Source organism: Nyctibius grandis, chromosome 20 (assembly GCF_013368605.1).
Source record: "Nyctibius grandis isolate bNycGra1 chromosome 20, bNycGra1.pri, whole genome shotgun sequence".
Taxonomy (NCBI): Eukaryota; Metazoa; Chordata; class Aves; order Nyctibiiformes; family Nyctibiidae; genus Nyctibius; species Nyctibius grandis.
Window position 1 is genome coordinate 3,255,769 of NC_090677.1, and position 13,395 is coordinate 3,269,163.

General features: G+C 44.4%; 2 protein-coding genes across 2 annotated transcripts; both read left to right on the top strand.

The window, feature by feature from the left end:
* The first annotated feature begins 211 nt into the window (after window positions 1-211).
* TFAM (transcription factor A, mitochondrial) lies at window positions 212-8,263 on the top strand. Its single transcript, XM_068416656.1, has 7 exons — window positions 212-294; window positions 431-567; window positions 2,552-2,622; window positions 3,938-4,087; window positions 5,192-5,287; window positions 6,266-6,322; window positions 7,263-8,263. The coding sequence occupies exons 1-7, from the start codon at window positions 227-229 to the stop codon at window positions 7,551-7,553; spliced, it is 870 nt and encodes a 289-aa protein (XP_068272757.1). The 5' UTR covers window positions 212-226; the 3' UTR covers window positions 7,554-8,263.
* A 599-nt stretch (window positions 8,264-8,862) lies between these two features.
* Window positions 8,863-12,002, top strand: DNAJC9 (DnaJ heat shock protein family (Hsp40) member C9). Its single transcript, XM_068416659.1, has 5 exons — window positions 8,863-9,073; window positions 9,247-9,387; window positions 9,589-9,843; window positions 10,463-10,549; window positions 11,326-12,002. Exons 1-5 carry the CDS (start codon window positions 8,867-8,869, stop codon window positions 11,443-11,445), a joined length of 810 nt encoding a protein of 269 aa, XP_068272760.1. The 5' UTR covers window positions 8,863-8,866; the 3' UTR covers window positions 11,446-12,002.
* Window positions 12,003-13,395: the final 1,393 nt, after the last annotated feature.

Consider the following 13,395-nt stretch of genomic DNA (forward strand, 5'->3'; position numbering starts at 1 on the left):
CCGGCGGCGCCCATCCCCGTGGCGGCCGGGCGCAGGGACGCGCCGCCGCGGGGGTCACCTTGGCCGCGGCCCCTCTGGCCCCGCCCCCCGCGCGCGCGTCACGGCGGCGGGCAGCCAATCGGCTCGCCCCGCCGCGGGGGCGGGCTGCGCGCGGCGGCCGCTCTCCCAGCGTGCCGCGCGGCGGCCGCGCGCCCCCCCTGCGCGCGCAGGCGTGGCGGGCGGAGGCATGGCGGCGGCGCTGGCGCTGCTGGGCCGGGCCGCGGCCCTGCTCACCGGCGCCCAGCGGCTCCTCAGGTGCGGGCGGGACGGGAGCGGGGCTCCGGGGAGGAGGGGGGGGGGGGGGGGGGGGGGGGGGGGAAGGGGGTGTTGCGGCCGGCCGGGGCGTGCCGTGAGGCGGTGTGGCGGTAACCGGCGGGGCTGTTGTGCGCAGGGGCAGCGGCGTGGCCGGCCCGGCGGAGAAGTGCCTGTGCAGGGGGATCAGCTCGGACGAGCGCCCGAAGCGGCCGCTGACGGCCTATTTCCGTTTCCTGAAGGACAATCACTCCGCTTTTAGGCAAAAAAATCCAGGTATGGGGGTCTGAGGGGCGCCAGGCGCGGGGGGGTTCGCGTTTGGAGCCGCACAGGCTGAACGCGTCGGGTGTGCCGGGGGGTTTGTTGCAAAGCTCCCGTCGCTTCAGATACATGCGGTGCTTTCCCTCCAGAATGCGCGGGTTAAAATAAAACCGGAGCAAAGTGTTGCTTTGTAAAGCCAAACGCCATAAAGTACATCAGCCTCATGTCAGGAGACCAAAACCATCGCGTTACCCGCAGCGAACCAGAGGTAGATTCAGTATTGCCACACTTACCTGCCTGCACATGCGTTACCTTAGTCTTTTACACTTAATAACTCAACAAAAGTAAACGTTTCCCTATAACTTTAAAAATATTTGAAGAAAAAACTCAGCTGGGCAACACGTTTTAACAATGATTTGTGTTTTTTCATTTTTTTTTTTTTTACATCTGTGTGTATTTGAATTACACTATTGATATAATGAGCTGCGTGTGATTTTATTTGGATGCTTAGTAATTTGAAAACTGCGTGTTCTGGATTGCCTCGATGTATACGAGAGAAAAAGTCAATGTATTGAGAGGATAATGGTTTTTTTTTCTGAATATTTTTAATTTACTATCAAAAACATCATTTATAGGCAATGCTGGCACTCCTGTTACAGCAGCACAACGGAAAGCTGCGCTGATTTTGAAAATACTGTTGAAATGAATGTTAAAATGATTAAAGAACTCTGGTCGTATTGGGCGAGTCGTGAGGTAAATTTAAGAAGGGAAAACCATGCGATAGGAGTTCGAGAGTTCAGCAGTCTGAAAGGTTGAGACGCTGAACTTGTAGAGCTTATTGTAGCTGTGTGCCGCACTGGTGTTTTCCTCAGGTTTCCAAAATTCAAATAATTTGCAAATAAATGTACTGTATTTCATATGCAAATTGACAATTTTAGGCTTTCTTGTTCCAGTAGAGGTAATATTCAAAAATAGCCAGGTAATTTTTGTTTTTCTTTTATCGTTGGCAAAGCATTGTATTTTCAAAGGTTTTAAGATTGGCATACGTGGACTAAAAACTCCCCATCTGTCTTGTTTTTGCAGAATTCAGGAGGTCAGCTTACTCATAAGGGCTTATTTCTGCTTTTCCACTTTTGAGATGGCTGAACTTTACATTTGAGGTGGGAGAGAGGAAGATCTGTTTTTTTTTCTTTTAGTGGGAAGCACAGGGAAAGCCTGTAAAGGATTTTTCAAGAAAATAAGAGCTTATATCCTCTTTCCACCTGCCTCGGGTTTTTTATTTGGGTTTTTTTTATTATTATTTTTTTCCCCCCTTCATAAATTCAGGTCTGGCTGGAAACCTCCTCAAATGACCATAGTGCAAGGGCCAGAGTCAAAGTCAGTCAGCTGAAAAACACAGCAAATTCAAGTCAGTTTAATTTTGTTTGTGGGAGAAGAAAATTACTTTTTCTTTAACCTTACTTCTGTTGAATGATATTGTAAATAAAGGACTTTATTTTAATGAAGATCAAGCACGTCTGCTGTATCAGGTGGTTACGGTCATGTTATATTTGCTTTGAAGGATCCAGCAGACTCTTTTTGCCAGAAAAAAATGAGAACTGGATATTTTCATTTTGGTTTGTTCCCCAGCCCCCCTCCAAGTTCAGACCATCTTGCATTGTACAGAAAAGAATCCAGCTCAAAAGGGGAAAAAAAAAAAAAGGCAGCTGTTGTGGAGTGGTAATAGCTGTCTGTGTCTTGAAATGGTGCTTCAGTTTATAGCTGCATGTTTCATTCGAGTTTGAACCAAAAGCAGGGACTCTCATCCCCCCACCACCACCCCCCCAAATATTACAGTTCCCTTTAACTGCCACAGTAAGTTAGTTTTATGAAAGGAGGAAAATATATTTCTACAGGAAAAAAAGACACCAATGGCAGCTTTCCTTGGGAAAAATTGAAGCAGCTTACTGAAGATATGATGTTGATCTTTATTTTCTTGATTTCTGATTTTAATGTACAGAAATGACCAACTTGGAGCTGGTTAAAAAAATAGCAGGTGCTTGGAAGGAGTTACCAGCATCGCAGAAGCAGGTAAGTTTGTGTCTTTGCCCTGTGTACTTTGAACTCTGTAGTGTCTTAGTGGTTGTTTTGCTTGGTTTGGTGTCCTCTGTGTGGTTTTGGTTTGTGTTTTTTTTTGTTGTTGTTTGGTTGGTTTTTCTTTTTTTAAACAATAAAAATGTACAGAAGTTCATACATAAAAGCAATTCTGAAGAGAGCTGAGAGCTTTGAGGTACTCAGGGGAAGATACTTTGATACTTCTATGATGACTTTATTTTTAGTATTTTTAATCTGTTGCCAGAGAAACAAATGAGACAGATCCCTCTGTGTGGCTGTAGGGCTGGGAACCAATAGCTCATTTCATTATGAATGGTAATTATTATGTGTGCATTACGTGTGTAACAACATCAGTATTGTAAAGTTGTTCTGCTTTCGTATGCATAAACTAGGTGAAACCTCACTTAATTTTGATGAAAGAATGAACTTTTTTTTCCTGCTGATAGTAACCAGAGATGTAACTGACTTTAAGTTTCATCTAATAAACCTTTGTCCTAGGTAGTAAAGTTTCTGTAAGAGTGGCAGTTTCAAGGGATAATGTAAAACAACTCTGTGAAGTGCTAATCATTGCTGATTATATATATATATAAAATATATATTATTATATATAAGTGCCATTTATGGCAAAGTAAGGATTGTTCTTCCTTGATTGTGGTTAGCAATTAGATCCAGTTAGGAACTAATTTCAGTTTTCTAGCTCAAGGAATATCTTTCTTCAATAGAATCCAAGTGCTCTTACGTCCTTTCTGGACTTCTGGCTCTATGTGCCTTAGTATAAAGTATGCCTTCTCCTTTCTATGTGTGAAATGGAGAACAGGATGGTCATTTTTCAGGTCTACCTGGATGCCTGGTAGCCTGGCTTGGCTCTTCTTGGTGCCCTGGTACCAAGGCCATGGTTTTATGATGCTTCTGTACCTGGTCTTGGCCGGTGTAGGAATGAAGGTGACTGGAGCGCTTGTGTGCTGCAATGGGTATAGACACTTTATAAGTAATCATTTCAAACAAGCTTCAGCTTTTCCTTCTAGTGTGGAAGATTGTTACTGCTTTGAGCTGCATCTGGAGATTCATCCGATGTTACCAGATTAACTGAGATAATTCACGGGGAAAGCCCGCGTTTTGAATCTGAGTTCTTCTGAATCTATTCTGCTAACCAAACGGATCTGAAATTCATACTTTACGTTCAAAATCTTGTGTTCCAGGGTAGTCTGTGAATTTTTTTATTAGTAGGTTATTTACTGGTCAAGTGCTTCTGACTGAAACCATCAGTTCAAGGTTGGTGATTGTGTCGTAGGTTTATGAGGAAGCAAGAAAGACAGACTGGCAAAGATACACAGAGCAGCTGGCTGCATATAAAGCACAGCTAACTCCAGCCCAGGCTGCGGCTCTGAAAGAAGAAAAGAGAAAACGACTGGCAAAAAGAAGATCGTTCAAGGCAAAAAGAGTAAGTATTTTGAATTTCGAGCTGCTTTTCTCTCAAGGAACCTGAAGTCTGTCTAGTGTACAGAGCAGAGTTGAGGCTTGTTTAGAAATATAAAGGCAATTCTCAGAATAAAATAAAGACACACCACAAACCTAAAACAAAAGCCTACGGATTAAAATAATTGCTGATGTTAGCAGTTATTTTAGTGGCTTTCCTGTGCTTGAAGACCAGAACTAGTGCATATCTTTGTGCTCACAGGTAGCTTCTCTGTGCTTTTTTCTTTCTGTTCCTAAAGCTGCCCAAGGCATGATAGGTAATAAGATATTTGAACCAGGAACGCTTCCTGTGGTTGGGAAGACATCCAGAAATGGCTTTTCATAAAGGCCTTGTATCTGTTACCTCACTGGCCCCTGCAAGGTCAGAGCTGTTTGAAGGAGCCTTTCTTCCTTCTTTTCTTTGGATTCTGTAGCTGCTGGTGTGTGGAGTTAGGGCTGCACAGAGGCACGTCTGTCCGTGTCCTTCATTGCCTCGTTCATACAGATCATCTTTCCTGTTCCCTTTTAGCTGGTTTATACATAAATCCCGAGAGACAGAACCATCTGTAAAGGTACAATGTTATGGTTTGTCCAGTGGCAAGATCGGTTGAAGGGGTCACTTAGTGCTTGTTCATTTCTGTGAATTAAACTGCTGGTGTGGTGTTGCCCTAATTGCAAAAGTGAAATTAATGTGGTTTGCCCTCCTCTCTGCAAGTGTGCAGTATTTCACACCAGAAGCCAAAGGCTTACGGAGATAATAGAAAACCTGTCATCATGCCTTTCTTACTGAGTGGGATTTACTAACAGTCTTTGGTTTCTGGAGGACTTAGCTGAAGTAAAAATCAGTTTAAAATGTTTTTTGTTTTTCATGTCTGTGAAAATTCAAGTTTTTAGTTTTTCTTCATTTAGTTTAGCACTAGTCTTGACAAGTGGTGAGAGCATCTTGGCATACAGACCAGTTTACAGGATAAAACGCTAAAAAATGAATTTGAGTCGGATTTTTGTATAGGATATAAAGACAAGTGGTGGGTTTAGTTCTGGAAAAATGGATGCTTGGTAGATCGAGTAACTTTTCTTCTTGTTTTTAAAGGAGTTGACTGTGCTTGGGAAACCTAAAAGACCTCGTAACGCCTTTAACATTTTTGTGTCGGAAAACTTCCAAGAGAGTGAGGGGGCGTCACCTGCGGTAAGCCAGGAAAGATTGCTCTTTAAAATAGATCTGTTCATAAAATCGGGTTTAATTCTGGCATTTTCAAAGAAAATGTTCAGTAGTTCAGTGTCTGGGTTTTGCTTTGCTTAGGTTACAGTTTTTTTAGGGTGTGGTGAGCTTCTGGCTATACTGCTGGTGGCACATCCTACATAAACTGCTGTGTGGGTGAACAGACCTAAAATATTTGCGCTGTTTTCTGCACTTGAGTGTTCCAGACTTCATCTGTTCCTTCTGTAAGGAGAGAATTCTACTTCTCTTTGTTTTGGTGCAGAAGTACATTAGTTTTCAAATGGTTGTGGTGGTCTGCTGCCGTTTCTGTAGCAGTGGTTGTTGTACCTCCTGTTACACAGTGTTGTGGCACGTGCAAGAGTTCCTCAGCCAAGTCACAAGTGCTGCGCTTCGGCGTGATTTAAGTTGCACTGGTGGATTACAGCACTTGAAATGCTGGAGACCTACCCCATGTGCCTAATATCTTCCTTACCCCATGCGTTTAGTCAGCTGGGAAGTGGTGATAATGTTGTGTCGTGAAAAGATATGCTTGCAGAAGCACTTGGGAGTGCTAATGAAGATCATTTTAATTAGGATGTCAACATGCTTGGCTTAAGTTAGGGCTTGGTTTGAATGAAACCAGTATGTGGGGTGAGATGTAGTCATGTTGCCATAAATCAGCTCAGCTGTTGTGTCCGCCTGCTGTCGTTGCAGGCTAAGTAACATAAACTGCTTTGTGCTTATATTAGCTGTAAATGTGGCTCAGATGATGCCCAGCAGGTTGTGGAACTGTGTCATTTATTATTTACCTACGTTAAGAGGGTGGGGTATTAAGCCTGTGTGACTTTGGGCTTTTTTACTTTGGTTTACACTTGGCTGTCACTAGTGTGGTGTTCATCTGTAACCCTCTGTGGTCAGTCTGCTGTGAAAATAATCCCCGTGTATTGCATATTCTGTATCCTGTAGGCAAAGCTGAAGCAATTATTTGATGCATGGCAAAAAATGTCCAGTTCACAAAAGCAGGTGAGTCAGTGGATTTTGATGAGGCTCCGATCCGATCGGAAAATTACAAACTTGAGTCAAAATTAATGAATTCGTGCAAAATCTTGAACTCTTGTTCAAAATATAGTACTGAGGGAAATACTCTGAGATATTATTTATGCATCTTGAAAAAAAGATTGTAATTTTGTTCCAGTAGCGACCATTTCTTTCACAGTGTTGATGAAGTGTGAGCGAGATAGGATGGAAGTTCTGTGTACCTGGAAACGGATGCTGAGTGGCATCTAGGGAGGGAGGTGGAATAACTTGCAACCATTTAATTTTTTTCTAATTATGTATAATATTTTTAAATGCCAGCATAGTAATTTGCTGCTTGCGGAAAGATTTTGACAGGTAAAAGCAACAGAAATCTACAAGTGATGTGCACACAGTAATTGATTAACTTTGGTTGTCCTGGGGATAGTTTTCTGCCAGCTTTCTTGGTGTATTGAAATACGAACCTGCAGACGGGTATGTGAAGATTGGAGGGCTGCTATGCTGAAATCTAATCTAAACCTCCAGATTTCCAACTGTGCTGTACCTTATTGTCCTTCCACCTGAATGCCCTTCTTCCCAATGGCTTTGAATCTGTTCTTAGAACATGAGCTACGTTCGTGGGTTTCTTTCTGTAGAAGAAAAATTTGAAATAGTTCTGCAGAAATATCTCTTCCTGCTCTTAACATAGGCCAGCTCTCAAACTAGGATTCAAATAAAAAGCCTTAGCTGTTAGTAGTAATATTGAATAATGTTCCTCTTCAGGAAGGGCCATCTGTTGACATAACCATAATTCAGTTCTAAGGTTTCATATTTTTGTGCAAGTTTGATGGTTTTTAAATTTTCTGGAGGCAAAAGTAAACGCCTGGGATGTGCACTGCAAAGGCCTGACAAAGCCCCTTCCGTAACTTGCTACCTGATTTTCTTCCAGCCATACCTGCAGCTCGCTGAAGATGACAAGGTTCGGTATGAGAACGAAATGAAGTCGTGGGAAGCAAAAATGGTTGAACTGGGACGCGAAGACCTGATACGTGCCGGACAGCAAAGGCGGAAAAAGAAAACTGCTGCACCTGCAAAGAAAGCTGGGACAGCAAAGAAAGCTGCAACTGCGAAGAAAGCTGGAACAGCAAAGAAAGCTGCAACTGCAAAGAAAGCTGGAACAGCCAAAGGTTCCTCACGTGAAAACAAGGCAAAATTGAAGTCGAAAAAATCGGAAGAATAAAATGGTGAAGTGTTTTATATTTAATGCCCTTTGGTTCTCATGTCTTTAACCTGCCGTGTTAATGCTGCAGTCAGCATTAGCACTGAAGTTTGGAAAGCCCATAAAGGGCCCGTTGGAGAAGTGGGAAAGGTGATGATGAGGTAAGAGAGGATTCGGGGTCTCTTGGAAGTGACTGAAATAATCATTGCAGGCGTAGCCTGAACTGTACAACAATAACCGGTTAATCAAGCTGTGAATAGTGATACTCACTGACGTCAGCAGAGCTCTGCAATAACGGTAGATAACAGCTAGCTTTTATAAGAGATTTTTTATGAAAGCAAGAATATTCCACAATGTTACCATCTAAATTCTGTAAATAAGCTGAAATCTGAGTTCATGCTGCTGTGTTTTATTCCCTCCATGGTATTGGTAATGAAGAGAAATGTTCCACATTTCAACAAAAGGCACAAGATATGTAAAATACTATTATTTTATGCATCTGTCTTTTTGTACGTTATCAGTCTGTGTATACCACTTATGTTGCATTTAATTAAAGACCATCTGAGTTTTGTATAAAACACACCTTCACTGGACTTTTATTCCATGGTTTCGTTGGGATACATCAAAACACTTTTGCCTTCCTGTTGTCACGTTTGGGACAGCCTGGAAGGAAATGTGTGAACTGTTAAGAACTTTGGGGTTTGATGTAATAAATACAGGTATTTTGAAAAGCTGCTTTTTTTTTTTTTGTGGGGTCTGTGTGTCTTAATGAAAGCCTCATTAACTCTCAATACTCACAGGTATTTTGGGGAATCTATTTTTAGAAGGCAGGCAAGCTTTTTCAGTAGTCAGTGGATTTAATCCAGCCTGCAAGAACCGCATGACCCACAAAGCTGCTCGTTTACCAAGGGGACGAGGAAAGCCAACGAGGAATCCCTTGCCTCGGTGGGTTTTTTTTTAGTTTACTGATGGTAACCGCTGGCTTCCCTTAGCAGAGCACAGCGCTGAGCTCGCAGGCAGCAGGGGAGGCTCCTCCTCAGCAGCAGGCCCCGGGGGGAGCCCGCTTTGTACCCGGGGGGAGCCCGGCCGGGTACAGCCCCGCCGCAGGCGTGCGCCCGGCTCCTGCATTGTTCCGAGGCCGCTCCCCGTTACCATGGTAGCGGTTCGGGCAGGCGATGGCTTCCCGGGGAGGGCCGCCCTCGCTGCGGCGGGGCCGGGCCTCCCGCTGCCCCGGCTCGCCGGGGCCTTGCCGCCGCGTCCCCTCAGCGCGCCGCCCGCCCCGCGCATGCGCGTCGCCGCCCGTCGCCGCCAGCTCTCGCGAGAGGCGGGGCGGGATGCGGCGGCGCGGCGCGGCCGGCGGGATGGGGCTGCTGGAGCAGTGCGAGGCCGCCTTCGGCTCCCCCGACCTCTACCGCGTCCTGGGCGTCCGCCGGGAGGCCTCGCCCGAGGAGGTCCGCCGCGGCTACCACCGCGCCTCGCTCCGCGTCCACCCCGACCGCGTCGAGCCCGATGCCAGGGAGGAGGCGACGCGGCGGTTCCAGGTGAGCGCGGGCGGGCGGGAGGGCGGCGGCCGATGACTCCGTCCCTCCCTCCCTCCCTCCCTCCCCCCCTCCCTCCCCCCCTCCCTCACCCCCTTCCTCACCCCCTCCCTCACCAACCGACCGACCAACCGACCGACCAACCGACCGACCGACCGGCCCTCGTGTCCCCGCAGATCCTGGGCAAGGCGTACGCCGTCCTAAGCGACGCGAAGCAGCGCGCCGTGTACGATGAGCGGGGCACGGTAGACGAGGAGGGCGAGGCGCTGAGGGGCGAGCGGGACTGGGCGGAGTACTGGAGGCTGCTCTTCAAAAAGGTGAGAGCCGGGCCGGGGCCCGGGAGCCCCGCGGCGGGACGGTAACCCCTCCGGGATGGGGAAACCCACCTCCTCGGGGCTGTAGCCCTGTCTCCCTGACGAGCTTTCTGTAAAACTGCTGTGTCTAAAATGTCTGTCTCTTAAAATGCTGTCTCTCAGATCTTTCTGGTGAATAAATCCTGTGTCCCCTCTTTGCTTCAGATCACTGTAAAAGATATCGAAGACTTCGAAAAGAGCTATAAAGGTTCAGAAGAAGAGCTGGCGGATATTAAAGCAGCGTACATGGATTTCGGGGGTGACATGGGCAGAATAATGGAGTCCGTGTTGTGTGCGAACTATACGGATGAGCCAAGAATACGGAAAATCATAGAAAAAGCCATTGAGTCTGGAGAAGTCCCATTCTACAAAGCTTTTGTGAAAGAGTCGAAGCAGAAAATGAACGCAAGAAAAAGGCGGGTAGGTTGTAGCAATCAGGGACCGAAGAGAAGCATTATTTATGATAAGCTTTTAATCTCCCTCGGTAGAAACAAATGAAACTGTTGTTAAGACAAGTGTTTGCCCCAGGATTGCTGGGTTACGGATCTTGCTCAGTATCTTTGACTTTCACATTTAGCCACCTGTGTTCTCCACACACCCCCCCGCCCCCACATTGTTGTGAAAGGCTTTTGAGCTGTAACAGGCTCTTGCCTATTACTTATTTTATTTCATTCACTTCTTTCCTCTATTTCGCAATGGCTTCTTGCATTTTAGCATGTCCTTGCATTTATTTACAAAGCCATGAGTCACTGGAGTTAGGAAGTGTACGTGGGGGGGAAATACATTGTGCTTGCCTTTTGGCGAGTGTGAAATAACATTCTGGGCTAAAGGGACCTCTTCTCCAACCTGGGCTTTTTTAGACACTGCGTAGAGTATGTTATATGCACATCACGGTTAGGGTGCATGTAATTTGGAAACCATTTGTGTTTCCTTGCAGCTGTTTGTATACAGATGCAAGAAAAAAAAAAGTGGTAACTACTGTAAGACTTTGTCAAATAACTTGCAAAATACTTTTCTAAAAAATAATTTGCTGTTTTAGGCAGAAAAAGAAGCTAGAGAGGCAGAAAAGACTAAAGAACAACTGGGCCTTGGTGGTGGAGACGATGACTTGAAAGCGCTGATTCTGGTAAGGCTTTTTGTATCCATTGAAGGTAATTATGTTACTGGCTTCTAATTGTGTTTTCCCCGAGTATCTCTCTATTTTGGATCCTTGTAACTCTTCTGACCATCAAAGCTTCCTGAGGTTAAAATCTGACCTTCATGTTAACTATCCATGTACTTTAATTAACAGTCAGAGTATGGTATGGATTTTACTACCTGTGTCTTGTTTAAAAATTAAGAAAGTTATTCTAATATGCTTATCCTTGCTGCATACACAAACAAAATATTTAATTTCTAGTTTTAGGCAGTTAGAGAATGTTAATGACTCTTTCTGAGGGGTTCAACGAGGATATAGAAGTTGATAGGTCTGACTATTTTGCTTTTATGTCTTGGGGATCGAGGAAAGAAACAAACTTTACGTTCTGTTTTTCAGAACGTTTTCTGTTTCTTCTTTCTTATTGTCCAGTGGTCTTAGAATGTTTATGCTTAATCATTCCTCAAATTATAATAGAGTTTTGGGTCTAAACTAAAAATTGCTTTGCTTTTCCTAGCCTTATGTTGTGAATTTTTAGAGCCACTCTGCACGTGTCTTGATACTTCAGGAAGCTGGGTATCGAGCTGAGGACACAAGTAGGCTTTTGCTTGATGGTACTATACTTTCTGTAGCTTGTAATTCCTGCTTAATACAGTCCAAGGTTTTATGTAGCTATCTAACTGCAACAGAATGACCTGTATTGGGAAGTAGTAAAAGTTTTGGTTTGTGGTGTTTGTTTTTGTTTCGTTTTTTTTTCCCTCCCCCAGAGCAGAAATAAAGATCGAAAAAAGGAAATGGACGACTTCTTGGCCCAACTGGAAGCAGAATACGGGAATAAGGCTAAAAAAGGAAGAAAGACGACTGCAGCCAAGAAAGGAAAGAAATAAAGAGCTGTGTAGGCCGAAATATCAGGTATCATTTTGTATGGGAACATGTGGATTTGGGATAATTTCAGAGCCTTTCTGGAGTACTGTTTCAGATCGTGTGTGCATCAACTTGCTGTGACTGGGAGGTGTGATACAGAACGCATCATGAACAAGAGGCAAAGCATTCTGGTGCTGCTGGTGAATCCTTTGGGTGCTCTTCAGTTAAGATCACACAGATTCTGGACTAAAAGCTTTGTTACAGTAAGGAAGGGGTGGGATGTTTGGGATGGTGGTGTGTTTATTAAGCTTGTGTTGCAGCACCTTCCTTCTGAACACCTCATGGATATTGGTACAGCTGATGGTAAAATATTGTAAACCCACACCTCTGAGAGTCTTCAGTGCTGATTCCTGTGGCTTCTGAGTTGGAAACCTTATTCACACATTCCTTTCGTAAAACAACCTGCTGTTTTTAAAGGTCTTTGCGCTCCAGCTCAACAGGTGTTTTTCAGATATTCCACTGGTTTTATAAAGATACTTTGGAAAATTGCAGATTTAATAAATGGAAAGTTTTTGCGGAATTCTGTGCTATGTTGCTTCCCCAGCCCTCTCTCCATTTTCCAAGCAGCTGTTCAAAACAAACTGATCGTGTTGACTAAGTCAAGTAAATGCTGCTTCTGTAGCAGCTGAGAATATGGCTATGTCATGGACTGTAGCATTGGTGCTGGTGATGCTACATTAGATGAAAGGGCCACCTCATGTTTGGTCTTTGATGGCCTGGGGCAGGTGCCTTAGGAAGAATATGAGACTGCAGCATGTAGGTGACTATGCAGAAATTCTCTAACACACTGAGGTGAGGTAATAAACTTAAAAATCCCCAGAAGAGAGTCGGTTCTGTGTGTTTCTAGGGTTTGTCATGACCTATGACAAGGCATTCCAAAGCTTAGGAATGTATTGCATGTTATTTCAGTAGCATCCCAGTGAAGTCTGCTGTGGGATGGTAGTGATGAGCTACTTCATTGTGTTTGTTGACACCTCCGTTATTTCAGAAGTGAGTAACTTCTGTAAGATGTTGTCCTGGTTTGGACTAGCACAGAACCAGATTCCCTTCAGGAATTTTTCCTTTCAGTTAAGTTTCTTCTAAGTAACTGCTTTCTGAAGTTGCCTATAGAAACCAAGGTCACTGCTAAATGTAACTAGTTTTCCACTTTCTCCATAGCTCAAAGGAATGAGGCTGGCTTTATTTTGTGGATCATTTTTCCAAGGCTTATGAGCCACGAGGTGAGCATTCAGGAACTGACTATTTCATAGAGCTTCCTGCGAGGAAGCTAGTGGTAGATGGTAACTGTTCCCTTTTTCTTGGCTGCTTTCAAAAATTATCCTGAGAGAGTACAGCATATCAGTATGTTGCATAACATGTGACTTGAAGGTTACTTTTACTACACAAAATAGATCCCTAACAGCCCTGGAGAAGTCTCTGGTGTCAACCATTTGCACAGAAACCGAAAATTACCTTATGATGAGACTGCTTTCACTGTTTTAACACACAGACTCCTCTAGGCTATAAAATACTGCATTATGTTACTAGAAGTCTGTTCTAGTTTATAGTTTTATAACTCTTATGCACTAGGGCTACAGAAAACTAACGTGGTCCCTGAGGAATGGCACTGATATAAACAGGATGCTTAGCTCTAGCTAGCTTGAGATAACTGACACACTGTACAATGTTCCAGTAGCCTCAGCTGTTAAAAGAAATTGGAATTTGAAAGGATTTAGTGAATAGAGGCCTCTCTTCAGCATCAATTTATCTCTATGCAAACTTAAGAGATTTAGATTGAGCCCAGAGCTTTTTTTCCCCCTCTAGAAACACACACGGCAGTTAACCCAGTTATATTTGCACAGTTCTGCCTTGCTTTCTTTTCCCTTCTTGATTAGAGCATGCTTGGATCAACTGGCCTTGAGAACTTCAACAGG